The sequence below is a fragment of the Herpailurus yagouaroundi genome, unplaced genomic scaffold (genome assembly GCF_014898765.1).
Source record: "Herpailurus yagouaroundi ecotype Mexico unplaced genomic scaffold, PumYag 192, whole genome shotgun sequence".
Classification (NCBI taxonomy): domain Eukaryota; kingdom Metazoa; phylum Chordata; class Mammalia; order Carnivora; family Felidae; genus Herpailurus; species Herpailurus yagouaroundi.
Window position 1 is genome coordinate 2243129 of NW_024412423.1, and position 23154 is coordinate 2266282.

A 23154-nucleotide genomic window follows, 5' to 3' on the forward strand; every position below is an offset into this window, starting at 1 on the left:
GCTTATTTCACTTAGCATCACACTCTCCAGTTCCATCCACGTTGCTACAAAAGGCTATATTTCATTTTTTCTCATTGCCACGTAGTATTCCATAGTGTATATAAACCACAATTTCTTTATCCATTCATCAGTTGATGGACATTTAGGCTCTTTCCATAATTTGGCTATTGTTGAGAGTGCTGCTATGAACATTGGGGTACAAGTGCCCCTATGCATCAGTACTCCTGTGTCCCTTGGATAAATTCCTAGCAGTGCTATTGCTGGGTCATAGGGTAGGTCTATTTTTAATTTTCTGAGGAACCTCCACACTGCTTTCCAGAGCGGCTGCACCAATTTGCATTCCCACCAACAGTGCAAGAGGGTTCCCGTTTCTCCACATCCTCTCCAGCATCTAGAGTCTCCTGATTTGTTCATTTTGGCCACTCTGACTGGCGTGAGGTGATACCTGAGTGTGGTTTTGATTTGTATTTCCCTGATAAGGAGCGACGCTGAACATCTTTTCGTGTGCCTGTTGGCCATCCGGATGTCTTCTTTAGAGAAGTGTCTATTCATGTTTTCTGCCCATTTCTTCACTGGGTTATTTGCTTTTCGGGTGTGGAGTTTGGTGAGCTCTTTATAGATTTTGGATACTAGCCCTTTGTCCGATATGTCATTTGCAAATATCTTTTCCCATTCCGTTGGTTGCCTTTTCGTTTTGTTGGTTGTTTCCTTTGCTGTGCAGAAGCTTTTTATCTTCATAAGGTCCCAGTAATTCACTTTTGCTTTTAATTCCCTAGCCTTTGGGGATGTGTCGAGTAAGAGATTGCTACGGCTGAGGTCAGAGAGGTCTTTTCCTGCTTTCTCCTCTAAGGTTTTGATGGTTTCCTGTCTCACGTTCAGGTCCTTTATCCATTTTGAGTTTATTTTTGTGAATGGTGTGAGAAAGTGGTCTAGTTTCAACCTTCTGCATGTTGCTGTCCAGTTCTCCCAGCACCATTTGTTAAAGAGACTGTCTTTTTTCCATTGGATGTTCTTTCCTGCTTTGTCAAAGATGAGTTGGCCATACGTTTGTGGGTCTAGTTCTGGGGTTTCTATTCTATTCCATTGGTCTATGTGTCTGTTTTTGTGCCAAAAACATATTTTTTAAAAAGACTATTTTTACCCCATTGAATGGTCTTGACGCCCTTGTCAAAGTTGACCAGCAACAAAACCTAAAATAACTAAATAGGATTACATCTATAATCAAAAAGCTTGTATACAGAGAAGGAAACTATCAACAAAACAAAAAGGTGGCATACTGAATGGGAAAAGGTATTTGCAAATCATACATCCAGGAAGGGGTTAATACCCAAAATATGTAAAGAACTTACACAACTTAATAATTAAAAAAAAAAAAGTTGAAAAATGAACAGAAGCCTTGAATAAACATTTTTCCGAAAAAGACCTACAGATGGCCAACAAGCACATGAAAAGATACTGAACACCACTCATCATCAGGGAAATGCAAATCAAAACCACAATGAGATATCTCCTCACACCTATCAGAATGGCCTTTATCAAAAAGATGAAAAATAACAGGTGTTGGCGAGGATGTGGAGAAAAGGTGTTGATGGGAATGTACATTGGTGCAGTCACTATGGAAAGCAGTACAGAGGTTTCTGGAAAAAAAAAAAAAAAAACTTAAAATAGAGCTACCATATAACCCAGCAATTCCACTTCTAGGAATTTATCTGAAGAAAATAAAAACATCAATCTGAAAAGAACTATCCACCGCTGTGTTCATCATGCGTTATTTGCAAGAACCAAGATAGGAAAGCAGCCCAAGTGTTCGTCAATTTGTGAATGGATAAAGAAGACATGGTATATGATGTACACAGTGTGATATTACTCACCCATAGAAAAGAATGAAATCTTGCCACTTGTGACAATAAGGATGGAGCTAGAGAGTACTGGGCTAAGTGAAACAAATCAGAGAATGACACATACCATATGATTTCACTTTTATGTGGACTCTGAAAAAACAGTTGATACTGAGTTTTGTGAGTTTTTATATAGCTTGGGTATTAACCCCTTATGAGATCTCTTATTTGCACATCTTCTTCCATTTAGTAGGTTTCCTTTTCGTTTTGTTTATGATTTCCTTCACTCTGCAAAAGTTTTTCAGTTTGATGTAGTCCGAATGGTTTATTTTTGCTTTTGTCGTCCTTGCCTGGACAGATCCAAAAAGATAAATGTCCAAGAGTTTACTGCCTGTTTTCTTCTGGGAGTTTTATGGTTTTAGGTCTTATATTTAAGTCTTTAATCCATCTTGAGCTTATTTTTATATATGATGTAAGAAAGTGGTCCAGTTTCATTCTTTAGCATGTAGCTGTCCAGTTTTCCTAACACCATTTATTGAATACACTGTCTTTTCTCCATTGTATGTTCTTGCCTCCTTTGTCATAGATTAATTGGCCAAATAAGTGTGGGTTTATGTCTGGACTCTGTTTTGTTCCATTTGTCTACGTGTTTGGTTTTGTGCCAGTACCATGTTGTTTTAATTACTATAAATTGTATCCTTTGAAATCTGGGACTATGATTGATACCTCCTGCTTTGTTCCTTTTTCTCAAAGTTCCTTTGGCTATTGGGAGTCTTTTTAGGATTATTTGTTCCAGTTCTGTGAAAAAAAATGTCATTGGGTATTTTGATAGGGATCACATCAAATCCATAGGCTGATTTTGGTAGTATGGGCATGGGAATAATATTAATTCTTCCAACCCATGAGCACAGTATATCTTTCTATTTATTTGTGTCATCTTCAATTTCTTTCATCAGTGTCTTACAGTTTTAGGGGACAGCTGTTTCATCTCCTCAGTTAAATTTAATCCTAATTATTTGTTGATGCAATTGTAAACGGGATGGTTTCCTTAATTTCTGCAATAATTTGCTACTAGTAGATAGAGACACAAGATTTCTGTTTATTTTGCATCCTTCAACTTTACTGAATTCCTTTATGCTAATAGTTTTGGGGTGCAGACTTGAGAGTTTCTTATATTGTAGTAGGTCATCTGTGCATCATGACTGTTTTACTCCTTCTAATTTGTATGTCTTTTATTTCCTTTTCTTGCCTGATTGCTGTGGCTAGGACTGTGTTCAGTAAAAGTGGCAGGAGGGGGTATCCTTGTCTTCTTGAGGAAAAGCTTTCAACGTTTCACTATTGTGTATGATGTTGGTTGTGGGTTTGCCATGTATGCCCTTTTTTGTGTTTGAGGTATGTTATGTCTGTGCCCACCTTTTGTAGAGATTTTATTATGAATGGATTTTGAATTTTGTCAAATGCTTCTTCATCTCTTGACTGACTGGATGATTTTTATCCTTTGTTTTGTTAATGTGGTGTATGTATCACATTGAATGATTTGCAGATATTGAACCATCCTTGCATCCCAGAAATAAGTCCCATGTGATCATGGTGTATGAGCTTTTTAATGTATTAGTTGAATTTGATTTACTAACATTTTGTTAAGCATTTTTGCATCTATGTTCATCAGGGATATTGGCTTGTAATTTTCTTTTTTTTTTACAGTGTCTTTGGGTTAGGTATCACGGTAATGCTGGCCTCATGAGCATAAATAAGTGTTCCTTCCTTTTCAGTTTTTTGGAATAAATTGAAAAGTTTCAGAAAGATAGGTATTAACTCTTTAAATGTTTGGTAGGATTCACCTATGAAGCTGTCTGGTCCTGGACTTTTGGTTTGGGGGAGTTTTCTTTGTTTTCGTTTTTGTTTCTTTACTGATTGAAACTCATTACTAATAATCATCTGTTCAGATTTTTGTTTTATTCCTGATTCAGTCTTGGAAGATTGTATGTTTCTAGGAATTTATTTATTTCTTCTAGGTTGTCCAATTTAATGAAAATCTTTTATGATCCTTTATATTTCTGTGGTATTGGTTGTAACTTCTCTTTCACTTCTAATTTTATTTGGTCCTCTCTCTTTTTTCTTGAGAAGTCTGACCAAAGGTTTTTCAGTTTTGTTTGTTAAAGAACCAACTCTTAATTTCATTGATTTTTTTTTTTTTTTTTTTTTTTTTTTTTTTGGTCATTAGTCTTTATTTACTTCTGCTCTGATCTTTATATTCTTCCTTCTACTGACTTTTGGCTTTATTCTTTTTTTTTTTTTTTTTTTTAGCTCCTTTAGGTGTGAGCTCAGATTGTTTAAGATTTTTCCTGTTTCTTAGGGGCACCTGGCTATCTTAATCGGTTAAGTGTCTGACTTCGGCTTGGGTCATGGTCTCCCAGTCCAGGAGTTCGAGCCCCATGTTGGGCTCTGTGCTGACAGCTCAGAGCCCAGAGCCGGCTTCTGATTCTGTGTGTCTCTCTCTCTCTGCCCCTCCCCTGCTTGCATTCTCTCTTTCTCAAAAATAAACATTAAAAAATATGTATTTAAGATTTTTCCAGTTTCTTGATATGGATCTGTGTCATTATACTGCCCTGTTAGAACTGCTTTTGCTGTTTCCCATAGATTTTGGAGCATTGTTTTTTCATTTTTGTCACAGGTATTTTCTTATTTCCTCTTTGATTTATTCATTAACCTATTGGTTGTTTAGTAGCATCTTGTTTAGCCTCCATGTGTTTGTATTTCTTCCATTTCCTTTATTGTAAGTGATTTCTCCTTTCACACTGTTGTGGTTGGTAAGTGTGATTTCATCTTCAATTTATTAGACTTGTTTTGTGGCCTTGTGATCTGTACTGAAGAATGTTCCATGTGCACTTATTCTGGGGTGCCTGGGTGGCTCAGTCCGTTAAGTGTCCAACTTCAGCTCAGGTCATATTCTCACAGCTGGTGAGTCTGAGACCTGTGTCGGGCTCTGTGCTGACAGCTCAGAGCCTGGAGCCTGCTTTGGGTTCTGTGTCTCCCTCTCTCTCTGCCCCTGCTTCGCTCACATTCTGTCTCTATCTCTCAAAAATAAAAATGTTAAAAAAAAATTTTTAAATGATCCCTTTTATCATTATATTATACTCTTCTTTATCTCTTATTTCAATCTTTGTTTTAAAGTATATTTTGTCTGATATAAGTATTGCTACCTTTTTGCTTCTATTTGCATGGATTATCTTTTTTCCATCTCTTTACTTCCAGTTTGTATGTTAAGTCTGAAGTGAGTCTCTTGTAGGCAGCATATAGAGGAGTCCTGGGTTTGTTCGTTTGTTTAATCCATTCAGCTACCCTGTGTCTTTTGACTGGATCATTGAGTCCATTTACAGTTGTAGTGATTATTGATAGCTATGTATTTACTGCCATTTTCTTTTCTGCTGGTTTTGCAATTCTCTGTTGCTTTTTCTCTTGCTTTCTTGTGCTTTGATGACCTTCCTTAGTGTTATGCTTAGATTCCTTTCTGGGTTTTTTTTTGTGCATCTATTACAGGTTTTGGGTTTGTGGTTACCATGAGATTCATATATAACAAGCTGTGTATAGCAGTCTGTTGTAAATTGGTAGTTAAGTTCAAACTCATTCTAAAAACATTGTATTTTGGGAGCACCTGGATAGCTCAGTCAGTCAAGCACTGGACTTTAGCTCAGGTCATGATCTCACGGTCCGTGGGTTCAAGCCCTGCATCGGGCTGTGTGCTGACAGCTCAGAGACTGGAGCCTGCTTCGGATTCTGTGTCTCCCTCTCTCTCTCTCTGCCCCTCCCCCACTCACACTGTCTCTAAGGAAAAAAAAAAGTTTTTTAGTTACATTTTTACTCCACTCCCCCCACACACACATTTTATGGTTTTGATGTCACATTTTTACCATTTTATAAGTGGTTGTTCCACTACTTTTTCTGTTTGCCTTTACCAGTGAGGGGTTTTTTTCCTCATATTTCCTTATTTCTAGTTACTGTCTTTTCTTCTCTGCTTGAAAAAGTCCCTTTAATATTTTTTGTGAAGCCAGTATAATGGTGACGAACTCCTAGCTTTTGCTGACCAGGAAATTCTTTTACCTCTGCTTATACTCTGAATGATAACTTTGCCAGGCAGAGTATTCTTGGTCATAAGGTTTTGTTTGTTGGTTTGTTTTTCCCTTTCAGCACTCTGAATATATCATACCACAGCCTTCTGACCAACAAAGTTTTTTTTTTTCCTTTTTTTTTTTAATGTTTATTTTTGAGAGGGAGTGTTCATGCAAGCATGAGCAAGGGAGGGGCAGAGAAGGGGGGGCGGACAGAGCCAAACCAGGCTCCTCTGTCCTGGATCCAAAGCAGGCTCTGCGCTGACGGCAAAGAGCCTGATGTGGGGTTCAAACTCACGAGCCATGAGATCATGACCTGAGCTGAAGTTGGATGCTTATAATCAGCTGAGCCACCCAGGAGCCTCTGACCTACAAAGTTTCTCCTGAAAATTAGCTGATAGTCTTATCAGTGTTCCCTTACTACTTGCTTTTCTCTTGCTGTTTTTCATGTCTTTTATTTTTTTATTATTTCTTAAAGTTTATTTATTTTGGGGGCACCTGGGTGGCTCAGTTAAGTGGCCAACTCTTGGGTCGGCTCAGGTCATGATCTCATGGTTCGTGAATTTGAGCCCTGCATCCAGCTCTGTGCTCACAGTGTGTAACCTGCCTGGGATTCTCTCTCCTCTTCTCTCTCTGACCCTCCGCTGCTCACACTCGCTCACTCGCTCTCTCTCAAAAATAAATAAAAATATCAAAAAAATTTTTTTAAATGTTTATTTTTGAGAGAGAGAGCAGGAGCAGGGGAGAGGCAGAGAGAAAGAGTGGGAGAGAGTCCCAAGCAGGCTCCACACTGTCAGCATGGAGTGCAGCACAGGGCTCGAACCCACAAACCATGAGATCACGACCTGAGCCAAAACCAAGAGTTGGATGCTTAACTGACTGAGCCACTCAGGTGCCCCATCTCTTGCTGCTTTAAGATTCCCGTTGTCTTTACTTTTTGACATTTTAATGATAACATGTCTTGGTGTGGGTCTCTTTGGGTTCATCTTATTTTGGACTTGTGCTTTCTGGACTTGTATGTCTTGGTTAGGCAAGTTTTCAGCCTTAATTCTTTTTTTTTTTTAATTTTCTTTTTCTTTTCCAACGTTTTTATTTATTTTTGGGACAGAGAGAGACAGAGCATGAACGGGGGAGGGGCAGAGAGAGAGGGAGACACAGAATCAGAAACAGGCTCCAGGCTCCGAGCCATCAGCCCAGAGCCTGACGCGGGGCTCGAACTCACGGACTGCGAGATCGTGACCTGTCAGCCTTAATTCTTCAAATAGGTTTTCAGTCTCTTTTACTCTCTCCTCTCCTTCTGGGACCCCAATAGGTGAATGTTAGTACACTTGATGTTGTCCCAGAGGCCCCTTAAGTGATCTTGTTTTTTAATTCTTGTTTCTTTTTACTGTCCCAGTTATGTGGTTTCCACTACCGTCTTCCAGATCACTGATCCATTCTTCCGTATCATCTAGTCTAGGTTTATTCCCTCTAGTATATATTTCCTTTTCCTTATTGTATTCTTCAGCTCTGATTGCTTTTTTATTTTCTGTCTCTTGGTTTAAGTTCTCACTGTGTTTATCCATTCTTCTCCCCGAGTTTGGTAAGCATCTTTCTGACCATTACTTTGAACTCTTTATTGGGTATATTGCTATCTTGATTTCATTTAGTTCTTTTTCTCAGGTTTTGTCTTGTTCTTTGATTTAAAACATATTTCTCTGTCTCATTTTGCACGACTGTCTGCGTTTTTTAAATTTTTTTTTAATGTTTTTACTTATTTTTGAGACAGAGACAGAGCATGAGCAGGGGAGGGGCAGAGAGAGGGGGAGACACAGGATCTGAAGCAGGCCCCAGGCTCTGAGCTGTCAGCACAGAGCCTGATGCGGGGCTCGAACTCATGGAGTGTGAGATGGTGACCTGAGCGGAAGTCAGACGCTCAACCGACTGAGCCACCCAGGTGCCCCTGTCTGCATTTGTTGCTATGTATTAGGTAGTTCAATTACCTCCCCATCTTGAAGGAGTGGTCTTACATAGATGTCCTGTGGGGCCCAGAAGAGCAATTCCTCCTGGCCACCAGAGCCAGGTGCTCCATGGGTGTTCCCTGCGTAGGCTACGTGCACCCTTGTGTTGTGGCAGGCCTGCACCTCCTGTGGGCACACTGTCGGGTGGAGTTGGCCCCCTGCCTGGCTGGCATTGCTGTAAGCCTGCTAGTGCGAGGCCCCCAGGTGCCCAGGTTCTAGGCTGTTGTTTGTGGGAACTCATTACTAATTTTTTCTTTTTACTTGCTGTAGGTCTTTTCTTTCTTGAGACAGAGAGAGGGAAAGAGCACACACTAGCAGGGGAGGGACAGAGGGAGAGAGAGAATCTTAAAGCAGGCTTCACGCTGAGTGCAGAGCCTGACGCAGGGCTCAATCTCACAACCATCAGATCATGACCTGAGCCAAAATCAAGAGTCAGACACTTAACCGACTGAGCCACCCAGGTCCCCATACTTGCTATATGTCTCTTACATTTTCTGTTTCTTTTAGAGTCGATGTCAGTAGTTTTCATCTTTTAAGAATTTGTGCATTTCATCTCCGCTGTCTAGCTCACTGACATACATTTTTTCATATTCTTCCCTTATAATCCTTTTTGCTTCTTTAAGATTGGTAGTGATGGGTCCTCTCATTCCTAATTTTAGACATTTGAGTATTTATCTTTGGCAGTCTAGTTGAGGTTGGTCAATTTTATTTATCTTCTCAACCAACTTTTGATTTTGTTTTTTTTTCTGTTTTCTTTACTTCCATGTATTTCCACTCCAATCTTTAGGATTCCCTTCCTTCTGCTTGCTTTTGGTTTTGACTGCTCTTTTGTGTAGTTTCTTAGTGGGGGGAGAGTTAGATTATTCGAGATCTGTTTTCTAACACATGTAATTACAGACATAAATTTTCATGTAATTACTACTTTCACTGCATCCCGTAAATTTTGGCATGTTGTGTTTTCATTGTCATTAACCTGTATTTTTATTTTCTATTTTTTTAATGTTTTACTTACTTATTTTGAGGGGGGAGGAGCAGAGAGAGAGGGAGAGAGATAATCCTAAACAGACTCTGATGCAGGCTCCATCTCACAAACCATGGCATTCATATGTATTTTTAAATGCCCTTGTGGGGCGCCTGGGTGGCTCAGTCGGTTGAGCTCCCAACTTCGGCTCAGGTCCTGACCTCACGGTGCGTGAGTTTGAGCCCCATGTTGGGCTCTGTGCTGACAGTTCGGAGCCTGGAGCCTGCTTCGGATTCTGTGTGTGCCTCTCTGCACCTCCCCCACTCGCTCGCTCTCTCAAAAATAAACATTAAAAAAATTTTTTTAAGGGTCCTTGTGACTTTGACCTATTGATGCACTTGAGAAGACTGTTTATTCTGCTCTGTATGCATCTGTTAGGTCTAGTTGGCTTATAGTGTTGTTCACATCTTGTTTCCATGTTGATCTTCTGTGGGGGTTCTCTCAATGACTGAAAATGAGAGACTGAACTCTCCAGTTGTCACTGAGTTGTATATTTCTCCTTTCAGTTCTGTCAGTGCTTACTTTGTGTATTTTGGGGCTGTTTTTAAGTACAAATGTGTTTGTAATGGTCACGTCCTTTGGATAGATGGACTCTTTTGGCATAAGAAACTACTTGTCAATGTTGCTAAGAACAATTTTGACCTGCAAGTCTTTTACTTCTATTAGTACAGCTCCTCTGCTGTTTACAGTGTGCCATCTCCACACTTTTGCTTTCAACTCACTTGTTTTGTCTTTACCAGTGCTCTTCATTTCATGTGAATTTGAGTTACTATCTGATCACTTTTCATCTCAGCCTGAAAAAACACCGTTAGTATTTTTTGTAAAGTAGATCTGCTAGTGACACATTTTTTCAGTATTTGGAATTGTCTTCGTTCCCCCTTTCATTTTTATTTATTTTTTAAACATGCAGTTTCTCTAACACATAGTTTTTAATTTTTTAAATTTTCTTTAATGTTTATATATGTATTTTGAGAGAGAGCACATGAGCAGGGGAGGGGCAGAGAGAAAGGGAGAGGGAGGATCCCAAGCAGACTCCACACTGTCAGCACACAGCCAGACACGGGGCTCAATCTCACAAACCGTGAGATCATGACCTGAGCTGAAATCAAGAGTCAGATGCTTATCCAACTGGGGTGCCCTAACCTTTTTCTTTCATTACTTGCAATATGTCACCCCACTGCCCCCGCCCTTTGTGGTTTCTGATGAGGAATCAGCTGTTAATCTTGTTGAGGATCTCTTGCATATGGTGAGTCATTTCTCTCTTGCTTTCAGTATTCTTCTTTTTTTAATTGAGCTATAATTGGCATATGGTATTATATTAGATTCATACAACATGATTCAATTATTTGTCTGTATTCTGAAGTGACCACAAGTCCAGTTAGCATCCATCACCACACAGGTATGTTTTTTTCTCCATGATAAGAACTTTTAAGATCTACTCTCTTAGCAGCTTTCAAATATACGATACGGCATCATTAACTACAGTCACCATGCTGCACATTACATCCCCATGATGTAGTCATTTTATAACTAGAAATTTGTCACCTTTTGACCACCTTCACCCATTTCTCCTACTTTCCTTGTCCTTGTGTCTCTTTCCCTCTCCTCCTCTCCTTCTGGGACTCCCATTTGCAAATACTGGTTTGCGTCGTTGTGTCCCACAGGTTGCTGAAACCCTGTTCACGGTTTCATTCTGGTTTTCACACAGGACTATCTCAATTGACAGATCTTCAAATCTGCTGATTCCTTCATCTCTTTGCCCAAATCTACTGTTGAGCCTCTCTGGTGAATTTTTCGTTACTGTGCTTTTCAACTCCATAATTCCCATTTAGTTCTTTTTTGAAATTTCTGTCTCTTGGGGCACCTGGGTGGCTCAGTCAGTTGAGCACCTGACTTCGGCTCGGGTCCTGATCTCACAGTGCATGAGTTCTAGCCCTGCATTGGGCTGTCTGCTGTCAGTGTGGAACCCGCTTTGGATCCTCTTTCTCCCTCTCTCTCTGCCCCTCCCCTGCTTGCACCCTCTCTCTCTCAAAAAATAAACATTAAAAAACAATTTGTCAGGGGCGCCTGGGTGGCTCAGTCGGTCGGGCGGCCGACTTCAGCTCAGGTCATGATCTCGCGCAGTCCATGAGTTCGAGCCCCGCGTCGGGCTCTGTGCTGACAGCTCAGAGCCTGGAGCCTGTTTCAGATTCTGTGTCTCCCTCTCTCTGACCCTCCCCGTTCATGCTGTCTCTGTCTCAAAAATAAATAAATGTTAAATAAATAAAATAAAATAAATGTTTATTTTGAGAGAGCACGTGCATGTATGTGCACATGTGGGGTATGGACAGAGGAAGAATCCCAAGCAGGCTCTGCACTGTTAGCACAGAGCCCGACGCGGAGTTCCATCTCACAAACCGTGGGATCCTGACCTGAGCCACAATCAGTCGGAGACTTAACCACTCAGGCGCCCCTTGTTCATCTTCTGTTGCTCCTCTGGAGTGATCTTGGGGCCACAGGTCAACCTGTCTATTGTGCCAGTTCAGCATCTTGGCCAGGTCATGGTTCCAAACAAAAGATGCTATAATACATACACTCCACCTTTTAACAAGTTCATGGTTTATAATACCATACATTAAGTAGCCTTGGTCCATCCCCTGTGTCCGTTCCACACATAATTTGTTTTGGACGGATTAGAAATCCACCTCATGGCAGACTCACCTAGGAAGCTTCTTATGCTCTCAAGCATGGGGCTCTGCTCACAGATTTTGAAGATGATCTAGCAAGACACCATTACACACCCATTAGAAAAAAATTCGAAGCCTTTCTGAGGATGGGAGCGCCTGGAATTTTGTAGACAAATGATGGGAATGTGATAGGACAACTACTTCGGAAGAGTCTTAACAGTTTTTTTTATAAAGCTCAACACACATTGATCGTACAACCCAGCAGCTCCACTCCTAAGAGAAATGAGAACATACGTTTGCACGAAGCCTTGTTAGAAATGTTCTCAACGGTTTTATTCGTAATAGCCAAAAAAATAAAAAAATAACGCAAGGGGCCATTAACGGGAGATTGCACAAACAAATGGCAACATCCGTATCGTGGAATACTAGCACCAATAAAATGAACAAACTACTGATCCACACAAGACAGGAAATTTTCAAAACCATGTTGTGCAGAAGCGGCCAGGCACAGAAGGGAACATCCTCTGCGATTTCATTCATACGACATTCTGGAAAAGGCAAAACTGTACTGACAGCAAGTGGTTGCCTGGGCCAGTAGTGGAGGGACACAAGGAACTTTCAGGGGGTGGTGGAAACATTTGGTATCTGCGTTGTGGTGGAGGCTCCACAGGTCTATATACTTGTCAAATTGCACTGAACTATATACACTGGAAATATATTCACTTTGTTGTATATACACTATAGCTCAATAGTTTTCTTTTTAAGTATGTTTAAAACAAAAATAGTCTGCAAGAGACCACCTTACTCCTAACTTTCTGTAACACAGGTCCCCACTCAGACACCTGTAAAGCCAGGCAGAGGAAGAGAGTCCAAGCAGTCAGGGTGCCCAAAGGGGACAGCCAGTTCCTGTGTAGACAGGCCAGGTTTAAGTCAAGAATACATATTTACCATTAGCACCTAATTCAAAGCTTTTGATGCCATGCAAGCCACACACAAATCCTCAGGCCACATGTGGCTTACGGTCTGCTGACTTATGGTCTGCACCCTAAAATCTGTCAAACAGAACACTGAGCCAAATGACACAGTGGCTTTTCCTGGGTGTGGCTCCAGCATGGTGCTCTTGACCCTCTCTGAAGGAGGTGATGGGAACAAGTCCAATGCTCTGGGTCTGGCCCTGACCTGGGAGATGGGGCCCTAAAGCCTCTTGACAAAAACCAGCTCTGTGGGAATGACCACTCCTCTCCTCTGATTCTGCCTCTTGGGGCTCCTCCTGTACCCCTGAGGGTGCCTTACCTGAGTTACAGTCACATCAGCACCTGGAAAGGCAGGACAGCACACGGGGGCTTCAGGAGAACCCCATTTGCCTGAGTCCCCTGAATTCTGAGGGGTTCGGGCCTGTGCTCGTCGCTGCCCTTGGAACGTGGGTGGCAGTTCTGCCCTCATGCTCCCTGAGGCACAGCCCACTTTCCTGAGCATCTGACACGCCCTTTGTGCCCCGGCTCAGTTTGGAGGCAGCCCGGTGTCCTGCGCCGTGGGCCTGGCCGTCCTGGACGTCCTAGAGAAGGAACAGCTGCAGGCCCACGCCGCCTCCGTGGGCAGCTTCCTGACGGAGCTCCTCAGACAGCAGAAAGCCAAACATCCCATCATCGGGGACGTCAGGTGAGGCTCAGGGCAGCTGCTAGGGGCCAAGTGAGGGGGGGGGGGGGTTCTTGTATCACCTAACCCCCCGGGTTGGGGCTGGGGGGTGGGATTTTTCTCTCTGCTCCACAGAACTAAAGCACTGAGAGGTGCTCTTGTCCACAATGGTGCTTCTAGGGAAGGGAAAACCAGGATCAAACTAGGCTCAGACCCCCAACTTTTCCTCTGTTACCCCTGGGGTCCCTCCCGTCAGTTACTTCCTAGAACTGGGTCACCACCCTCTGAGAGTCCCTACGGCACTTAGCCTCCCCTGAGCCTCCCCAAGAGGCCGAGGAACAGCCCCAGAGCTGACAGGGGCTCGGCTGAGGCCCAGGACCGTGGTCCCTTGGGCCTGGCCTCCTAAGACATTGTCTTTCTGCTCCAGGGGCACTGGGCTCTTCATCGGTGTGGACCTGATCAAAGACGAGGCAACCAGGACGCCAGCAACTGAAGAGGCCAATTACGTGGTGTCCAGGTATTTTTTCTTCAGACGAGTTACCTTTGCAGCGTCTAAGGCCCTGACCAAGAGCCTCCCTCTCACTTCTGTTGTCACCGTGTTCCCAGGCAGAGTGGGCATCTGGGCCTGAGCAGGGAATGGGCCACCCATCTGTGCGCCCCCTGGCTCTCCAGCCAGGGAAAGCAGCTGCATCAGCTCTGTGGCCTGTGTGTGGCTGCAAAAGCTTCAGATGGGTGCAGGCCATTCCCAGCCTAGAATGCCAAAGCCACAGGGCCCAAAAGCCACACTTCTCAGACCTGGGCTGCCGGAGGGGAAGAAGCTTCTCCAGAGCCACATCAGGGACTGAGGCAGAAGCAGACTCAAGGCTCCCTGTCCCCCAGAGGAGTGGGTTTGAGATGGACAGGTGCAAGGCATCTGGGTGACCGAGCATCTCCGGACTCCCAAGTCCCCCACCCCAGCCCATCTGCATGTTCCTGCACTTGATCCCATCCAGGACCTGAGCCTCAGGACCCGAGCCTTGGGACCCTTCCCCTTGCTACTCCCTTTCTATCACCCTTCCCTACTCCTACCCATTTCCCCCACCTTGAGAAACCCTTCTGGTGTGTCCCTATTCAGTGTGAAATGCGCATCGTTCGATTCTGATAACCCACGAACAGTAATGATGTAAAAATGTTCTCCTCCTGGGGCGCCTGGGTGGCGCAGTCGGTTAAGCGTCCGACTTCAGCCAGGTCACGATCTCGCGGTCCGTGAGTTCGAGCCCCGCATCAGGCTCTGGGCTGATGGCTCAGAGCCTGGAGCCTGTTTCCGATTCTGTGTCTCCCTCTCTCTCGGCCCCTCCCCCGTTCATGCTCTGTCTCTCTCTGTCCCAAAAATAAATAAACGTTGAAAAAAAAAAAATTTATAAAAAAAAAAAAAAATGTTCTCCTCCTCCAGATTTTGAGACTGACCCCTTTTTTGGGGGGTCCCGGCCCCGCCGCCTCTGCTGGCTGGGCACACCCACCAGTTCACCCACCACACCTCCTTTTCCCCCTCCCCCCACGGAGCCTCAGAACCCAGAAGCTGTGGGAGGAGGGAGCCAGACCTGGAGCCGGGCCTGACTTCTTCCACCTCACGCAAGTTCTCCAGTTCAGGGAGAAAACTGGAACCAGGGGCAGGTGGTGTACCCACAGTTGGCCTGCTTGTAGGTGGCACAGCGAGATGTGAAGTATGGACCTTGTTCTTTCTAGTACAACCATAGTCCATGCCAGGAAGAACGTATGGAAGAAAGGAGGCAGAAGGCAGACTGAGGACGCAGTCTGTTCCTGGCAAGACTTGAAAATAACAAAAGGAATAAAAAAAAGAATGGAAGTGGGGGTCAGAGAATGTGAAATAACCATCAGCTCAGTCTCCTTTCTGGCCAAATCACCTTCCTAGTTTAAAAGCTGTACATGTGAGATATGAAGGTTCTTACAAACTGGTTAAAACTAAGGGTGAAGTCATCTCCCTAAAAAGAAATGGAAAATTAAAGCTGCATAATCCTCTGGGATTTCAAGATTACTTACGGGAAGAAAACAGAAACAAGGTTGGCAGGGAAATTATGAAGCCAGGTAAGGGAGTGTGTCGGGTTCACTGTACCAGTCTGTAACACCAGTAAGTGAAAGGATCCTTGCTGTCTACATCATAGCTGTGGTAGTCTTGGCTTAGACAGGAACTCCGGGACCAACAAGGTGAGGCCCCTCCCCTGGGTGGGGGAGGAAGCAGACTCAGGAACAGGTGCAGGACACCCTAGGTAGGAGCTGTTCATGCTGGGCTACAAAGGGTGGGCAGGTAGGTGTTTGGGAAGAGGCAGCCAGTCCTGTGTCCTGGTGGGAACCCACCTGTGGTGGGGCTCCAAGGGTAGTGTGGCTGGAACCGGGGAGAGAAGGCTCTGCCATATCCTGTCCCTCACAGGATGAAGGAGAACTACATTTTGCTGAGCACTGATGGCCCAGGGAGGAACGTCCTCAAGTTTAAACCCCCGATGTGCTTCAGTGTGGACAATGCACGACATGTGGTGGCCAAGATGGATGCCATCCTGACAAGTAAGCTGGGAGCCCAAGGAGGGTCTCTAGAGCTCAACCTGCAGCCAATAGCCAGGACATTCCAGCCTGCCCAGGAAAGGGGCTCAACAGCAAGCCAGGAGTCTTTGAAGAGACGGAGGGAACAAGGAGCTGAGGTGTGGAGGGGTCCCGGGAACCCAAGCCACCCCTTTCCCTGGCTGTGCCTAGAGGGCCTTCCTGAGCACCAAGTAAGCAGGAACTAGGTAGGGCACTCACCATCCTGCCAGGGTGGCACTCATGCAGACACGGGACAAGCTAACTACAACGGAAAACCCCACCATGGATCAGTAAAACCATAGAAAGGTAGATGGCAGGAACTTCGTGCCTTACTTGAAGGCTAGGGGACCCTCAGCTGCAGAGCTATTGGAAGGAGATTTGTAGCCAGGACTGATTAAATGCAAAAGGAGATCCTCTCCACATTCCCAATCCCACAGGAACATCAAGGTCAGTCCAGGGTGTCCCCTAAGTGCACTTACAAAGCAATCTAGAATGCACTAAGGCAGTGCTGGGTGTGTAGGGCTGGGAGGAGCAGGAGTGGGCAAAGTAGGCAAGATCCCATCTCCTGGTAGACATGAAAGCAGCCCCGCAGGTGGCCCCTCACCTCCCCCAGCAGACACAACTGGAGGTGGTGTGGGACCCGCCGTAGGGAGTGTATTCGTGGGGAGCCCAGGGGAGGAGAGGCTGACTAGCTAGCTTAGCTTTTGTGTGTAGGGGGCGCTGCAGTTGAGCCTGAAGTCTCAGGAAACATGGCTTGGTGGCCCATGCACATGGGGCAAGGGGCCAGACAGGCTGGTGGGCTCGATGTCCAGAATATCAACCAAGAAGCTTGGACACTAGAGAAAGGTTAACTTGTTTGGGTGCCTTTGTGATGTTTTTCAGACATGGAAGAAAAGGTGAGAAGTTGTGAGACACTGCGGCTCCAGCCCTGAGGCAGCCCTGTGGAGTGGTGTTCTTCTCTGGGTGAGTGGGCCTTGCTTCTCGAGACCCACACCTGGGTTCCTTGCCATCAGCGGTGGCTCCTTCACTCAGAAAGCCAAAGCTTTCTCTTAACATTTTGTTCCAAGTGATGTTCCCTTCCCCCAGATAGGCTTGAAACAATGGGCCCTTTCCAGACACCCTGCCAGAAAAATCTCCAATAGTTGCATTTGATAGCTGACATGAGAAAGCAAGAGTAGCACTTTCCTCCTAGAAGTAGCCAGTTCCTTCTAGAAGTGATGGAAAACAGAATTCTTTTTTACCAGGCTTCATCCATCTAGGGCCCTAGCCCACTGCCGCCTATTGCAGCCAGCTAGTCTCAGGCCTTAACCAGCCTGATTGGGCGTCCCAATACAGGCAGCAGACAGGCTCTGCCAGGGCAGGGTGGGCTGTACTACACCACCCAGGAGGGGCCCCTCGTGTCCAAATCGAGCCGGCTCCTATGACACTGCCTTGGTCTACGGGACCATACTGTCCTCACTGGGAGACGGGATCCTATTTTCATTGGCAAGGTAAGGAGAGATGTCTGAAGGGGCCCCAACGTCCTGCTGCGCTGGGGCATCCTTCACTGTACCACCTTCACCCCCTTGAACAGCTGCCTTCACTCTGAATCACTGAACTTTTTTCTAGAAGGGCAGGGCCAGATCATTAAAAGCAGCTGAGCAGCAGTACCCTGTGGCTGACAGGCTATGGCCGTGCCGGACAGGACTGCTGTTAGGTCACGGAGGGTACTGGAGCTTCGAAGGCTCAGGAGCACCTGGCCCTTCCCCGCTCTCCTCCACAGCACACCCCACACTCACCCAGGCTTTGGGGGTTTTTAAATTTTTATTTCAAAAGCTTGGATAGCTTCAATATCCAGGTCGTGGCAAAATCAGGACACGTGTAAAATACCTTACAATACATTAGATTCCCAAAAGGTACCAAAAAGTACAGTAAAATTAACACTTCCATTAACAGGAAATGTATGACACAAATAATATAAAATTAAAAGGTGAAAAAAAGGTGACACTGGTTTCCTAAGATACAGTTTACTCTTTACAACCAGGGTCCACAGGTCCAGGCTGCAGAGCGGCAGCAGGAAGCAGACCCTCCAATCTGGCTCTGGGTAACCCGGGAATAAAATCAGCCCATAATGCCGCTCTGGCCTCAGAGACCCCACACGCTGCCTACAACAACTAGAGCTCTGGAAGTAGTCAACAGGAAAGTGATTTCCAGGGGGGAAATTTTAAATAAGATGCACATGGGACAGGCCATAGAAAGTATGCCAAGTTAAATTTGGTACATAATTGTGTTCACTCAATATCCAAACAAAGCGTGTGCGATCGGTCGGGCATCCTGCCGAAGCCTCAGTACGGCTTGTAGTTATTCTGATGGCCACCGCGTCGCTGGCTCTTCCCGTAATTTGTACTACCCTGACCTAGGGACAAGAACAACAACGATAGCAGCTACGACTTACTGAGCCGTTTACCCCTGTGCCAGGCGCTTGACATGCATCCTCGCCGGAGCCTACAGCCCCGTCCGGCAGGGGTCTGTCCGTGCCCCACCTTCCTGAGGCCCAGAAGCTCAAGAGCTCAAAACCGGGGAGCTCTAGTGGCCGAGCCGGACCACACACAGCCCAGCCTGTCCGACTCCAAAGCCCCTGCTGCCAGTGGCCCCTGAGCTGTCTGTCCTGCCTCCCAGGGTGGGTGAGCAGACGGGGCCTCCCTCTCTCCTACTTACTGTAGTCGTAGCCGGGGCCGTAGCCGTAATAGCCATAGGGCGAGTAGTCGTAGCCGCCATAGCCGGGCCCGTAGCCCTGCTGGTAGCCGTAGCCCTGGTTCCAGTAGTTGCCGTAGCCCTGATTCCAACTCTGACTCTGACCTGTGGGGGGAGCGGGCACAGGGGCCCGTGGACCATTTAGCACACGCAGGAGCTAGGATGGAGGAAATCCTGCCCTTTGGGTGGCGGGGCTGCTAATGGCAACTCGGGAGATAGAAGCCAAGGGACTGCCGTCCCAGTGTGGAGGGCCCCAGGCCCGGCCCTGCATCTGTGACCCGAGCCTGTGAGCTGCAGGCCGGGATAGGACTGAACACTGACTTCACTCAGGGCAAAAGAGACAGGAGCTCACTCTCACTCGATCTCCCTCTCCTCACCCCCACCCTCCCCGGCAGCTCGGCCTTAAAAAGGATGAAGTTCAGGCTTTGGAGTCAGAGGGGCCTGGACAGAAGGAGGTAAAGCGCCTGGCACAGCCCTGCCCTACCTTCTGCCCGCCCGCCCACGGGTGTACCAAGACTCGGGACAGCCGTGGAGACAAGCGCACCCTGTGCCCCCCACCCCTCCAAATGCAACGCAATCGCCCCTCTGCCCTGGGACCCCAGGCCATGAGAAAGCCAGGCTCTTCCATTCCAAGCAGCAGCAGAGCCGATGTGACTCGCCCCGGCGCACCATGCCCCGGAAGCCAGGGTGAGCCCTGAGATAGGCACGGAAGCTCCACACAGGCAGGGACCCTTCTTCATCCAGGTTCCACTCACCTCCGCTTCCGCCACCACCGCCACTGCCTCGGTTTCCTCGGTTGCGGTTCCCGCGGCCCCCAGAGCCATACTGCTGCTGCTGATACACCTCTTTGGGCTGGGCCACCTTGATTTCACACTGAAAGCAGAGAAGACAATGGGTCAGGCCACCATGACAAACTCCGGGCAGGGACTGTGGACAAAGACCTTTGCTGACAAACATTCAGATAGCCACCTGCGGCCACCTGCCCCAAAACAAAATATGCTCAAGTCAGAAGCCACGTGTAGGCTAGAAACTTTCAGGACCACAACTAAAATCTAGATAGACCAGAAATTACTAGGGTCTTTTTGGCCGAAACCTTTCCCCAGAGAACTTACTGGGGATGATAGATACAACCCCAGGCCTGCTGATGGCTGCTCAGGGGCAGCTCTGTGTCTAACTGGGAGGATGGACAGCGAGGCCAATGCCAACCCAGTGTAGCAAGATCCCATATCAAGGGTCAAGTCTGATGCCAGCCTGGTCCTACTGGGCAAGGGGGATGAGAGGTGGCTTCCCAAATAAGAAGCCTTATAGGAGAAACAAAAAAAAAGAAACAAACCACCTTTCTCAATTTTTTTTTTCTTACAGAAGAAACGAAGCATCCCACTCAAATACACTGAGGTGGTGACCTTCAGCTTGGAGGATGAAAACCACTGAAGCTCAGGACAAGGCTTCCCTGAGGCCCTACGGCTCCACCCCACCTTCCCCCAACCACTGGCCTATTGTCAAGAAGGGCCAGGAATCTGTGTCCCCTTAGCACGCAAAGAATCCTTTTTTTGCTCAAAAATTTGCCCACTGTGTGTGCTATGAGAGTCCAGGACCTCCCAGTGCTCCTAATTAAATCAGGAGTTTACTTTTTAAAGAAAATACCTGGGCACATATACCTCCCTAATTAGGACCAAGAAAAAAAAACATATAATGTGTCACCATACAAGCATACTCTCCCTCGAAACTCAAAAAAATTAACAAGCTTCCCCCTCAAATGATGCCATCTGATGTCTTCTGTTGAATTAAAATGCCAAATACATTTATTTCAAAACCCACTACCAGTTATAATTTACTACCTTACAAACACTTCCTATCCAGTTCACAGTTAAGACACAGAAAAAAAAGACCTCTGTGTCATTCATTGTCCACTGGAGGAACAATGAATGAGCGAGCTCTTACCCAACTGCTCCTAGGATTCAACATCATTTAAGGGCTCAATCCTGAATCCACTCTAACTTCCCAGCCATGATTAAGACTTCCAGAAGCCCCACCCGACCCGTCCCACCTTATCTGGCTGCTCCTGTGGCTCAGGGCCTGCCACACCCAGCCACAGCAGGCCACACCCTCAACTGCCTCCTAAGCCACCTGGAGAATACCTGAGACAAACTACCTCTGGCCTGACCAGAGTTCAGAGGAAAGGGTTGCAGTTCTCCCTGCACAGCACTGAGCTCGTTTAAGGTAAAACTGGCCATGGATGCCAGCTCACTGAAACCCTGGGAGCTTTGGAAAGAATCTTCACCTGGGGTGGGAGTTCACTAAACCAGCATCCAAAGGGGGTGGAAGTGAACAAAGATCTGTTTGTGGCGAGACAGGAGATAATAAGTTCCAGAGCAGGAAAAGACTTCACAGGGAACTGCTAGATGACAGAAGTTCTAGAATCTTCTGAGACCTTAACTACAGGCCCTATTCGCCTCAAGACTACATTCAGAACACCTTGACCTCTAGCTTTCAATCAGAAATCAAAGGGGCTACTCAACACCCTCTACCCCACAGAAACCACCCTTTCTCCTTCCTCCCACACATCCTGTGTTTCTGCCAATTCTACCGGCCTCGGAACCCCCTGAAGGGCAGGACCATCTGCCCCAATCAGGAAAGCAGACGCTACAGAAAAACAGTCGGGTCAGACTGCCCTAGAGAGTCCACCTCCTAACCCACACCTGTAAAAGCCAATTCGCCAGCAGGTGGCCAGATACAGAGCTCGTGACACCTTACCTTACTTCCACTGATGGTGTGGAACTTTTTCTCCAGGACCTTCTTCACAGGTTCCTCTTCTTTGAAGGTGATGAAAACAAAGCCTCGTCTTTTGTTCGTTTTTGGATCCATTGGAAGCTCAATGGCCTCAATCTGTAAACATACACAAAGCTCAGAACCAACGCCTCTTCCCACCCCAGGACCCATAGGGAACTCCCAGGAGAAAAGACCCACAAAGGCCAGAATGAACAAGAAGCCTTGCTGAGGACGGCTAGAGCCAGCCAAGGCTGCCAAGAACCCGGAAGACCACAACCTCAGGGCAACCAGCAGACAGCTCCCTGAGTGACACACTCACCTCCCCAAACTCGCCAAAGTATTCTCTGATCTTCTCCTCAGTGGCTTCAGGATTCAGACCCCCCACAAAAATTTTCTTTACCGGGTCCTTCTTCATGGCCATTGCCTTTTTGGGGTCAATGACACGGCCATCCAGTCTGTGTTCCTTCTGGTCTAGGACCTGTCCCAACAGAAGGACATTAGGTTCTAACTCAGCAGCATGACACTGAACAAGGCCCTTCTCTTTAAGACACAAAGACCCCAACACTGGTACACAAAATGTGTATGTCCCCTCCAAACTCTACGCCGAACCTGACTTACCAACTCAACTTCTCCAAACTTCAAGTATAGCTACCCCCCCATCACCTTCCCTGCCCAGTCTCGGTGTAAAGCCGGTCTCTTTCAGGAGTAAAGCAGCAGTATCTAGAGTATAGGTTGGAATCCACCCCTTTCTAGCTGTGTGAGCTCTTCTACTTAAACCTCTGAGTCTGTTTTCTGCAAATTGGGCCTAAAATAATGCCTTATTTCATAGCAACCCTGGACTGTTTTCTAATCCCCACAATAAAGCATCTGCTTCAGCAATGCCCAGAGTAGGCATAAAAACATAATAAACACCAGCTATAATCTTCCTGGACCACTCTAGTCCATACCCATCGCTCTACCTAATCTGCATTTTTAATTCCTTCAAAAACAAGAAAGTTCCTCACCTCTGCTGTTGCCAAAGCCCTCAACCACTTACAGCACACACAAACTAATCACACTCTAAGAATGATATCCTCTTAGATACACTTAAGAGCGTTGACATCAAATACGCAGCTTACCTTCTCCACACTGGCTGCATCTTTGAAGAGGATAAACCCAAACCCTCTTGACCGGCCAGTGTTGGGGTCCATTTTTATTGTACAGTCAACGACCTCTCCAAATTTGGTAAAATAATCCTTTAGGTCCTTTTTGCTGGTATCCCAGCTCAGGCCACCAACGAACATTTTTCTGAAATGGTAAAGACACGTGCCAACAAGTCTTACAAGAAGCCTTGTGATTTTAGAAGGGCTGGCCCTGACAGAACCTTCACTGTAAGGGTTATAAACAAGGTGGCCATCCGGTCAAAGATGTACCCTTAATGTCCCCAAGGGAGGGTACTGCCCTTGGAATGTACTAACAAATCTTCACTACCCTCCCAAACAACCTTGACCCTAACGGAGCAGCCCCAGACTGGGCAAAGAACACTCTTAGCCTGGGCTAGAAGCCCCCGCAACACTCATAACTGGAAGTCTTTTGACTACCAAGCAAGTACCAAAAGGCTGCCGTCCCTGCCCGTCCTCCCCACCCTCGAGAACTCGCCCTCAAGGAACTCGAGGCTTCCGGGGGCCGGAGACCGCGTTCAGACCGTGACTCCGCCCTCCGCGGGGTGGGGGAGGGAGGCCGCCGCCGGGGCGCGCGCCAACTCCGCCCACGCAGCCCCGCGGAGCCCGAGGCCGCCTCGGCCCCGGGTCCGAGGGCACTATCCCCCCC

General features: G+C 46.3%; 2 protein-coding genes across 3 annotated transcripts in view; one reads left to right on the forward strand and one right to left on the reverse strand.

Moving 5' to 3' along the window:
* The window catches only part of PHYKPL (5-phosphohydroxy-L-lysine phospho-lyase), a 39154-nt gene extending 18761 nt beyond the window's left edge, over window positions 1-20393 (forward strand). Inside the window, exons 8-12 of the mRNA XM_040444244.1 lie at window positions 13139-13293; window positions 13697-13786; window positions 15698-15828; window positions 16726-16806; window positions 19939-20393. Of these exons, the coding sequence (XP_040300178.1) occupies window positions 13139-13293; window positions 13697-13786; window positions 15698-15828; window positions 16726-16775 (426 nt within the window). The 3' untranslated portion in view covers window positions 16776-16806; window positions 19939-20393. The remainder of the gene's footprint in view (window positions 1-13138; window positions 13294-13696; window positions 13787-15697; window positions 15829-16725; window positions 16807-19938) is intronic.
* HNRNPAB (heterogeneous nuclear ribonucleoprotein A/B) overlaps window positions 17628-23154 on the reverse strand; it is a 6495-nt gene continuing 968 nt past the window's right edge. The window contains exons 3-8 of one of the 2 annotated variants that reach the window (XM_040444245.1): window positions 22464-22632; window positions 21665-21823; window positions 21331-21462; window positions 19332-19449; window positions 18541-18681; window positions 17628-18238 (exon numbers count right to left, since the gene is read on the reverse strand). In XM_040444245.1, coding sequence (XP_040300179.1) covers window positions 18168-18238; window positions 18541-18681; window positions 19332-19449; window positions 21331-21462; window positions 21665-21823; window positions 22464-22632 — 790 coding nt within the window. In that variant the 3' untranslated portion in view covers window positions 17628-18167. The remainder of the gene's footprint in view (window positions 18239-18540; window positions 18682-19331; window positions 19450-21330; window positions 21463-21664; window positions 21824-22463; window positions 22633-23154) is intronic. The other variant, XM_040444246.1, reaches the window with a different exon arrangement.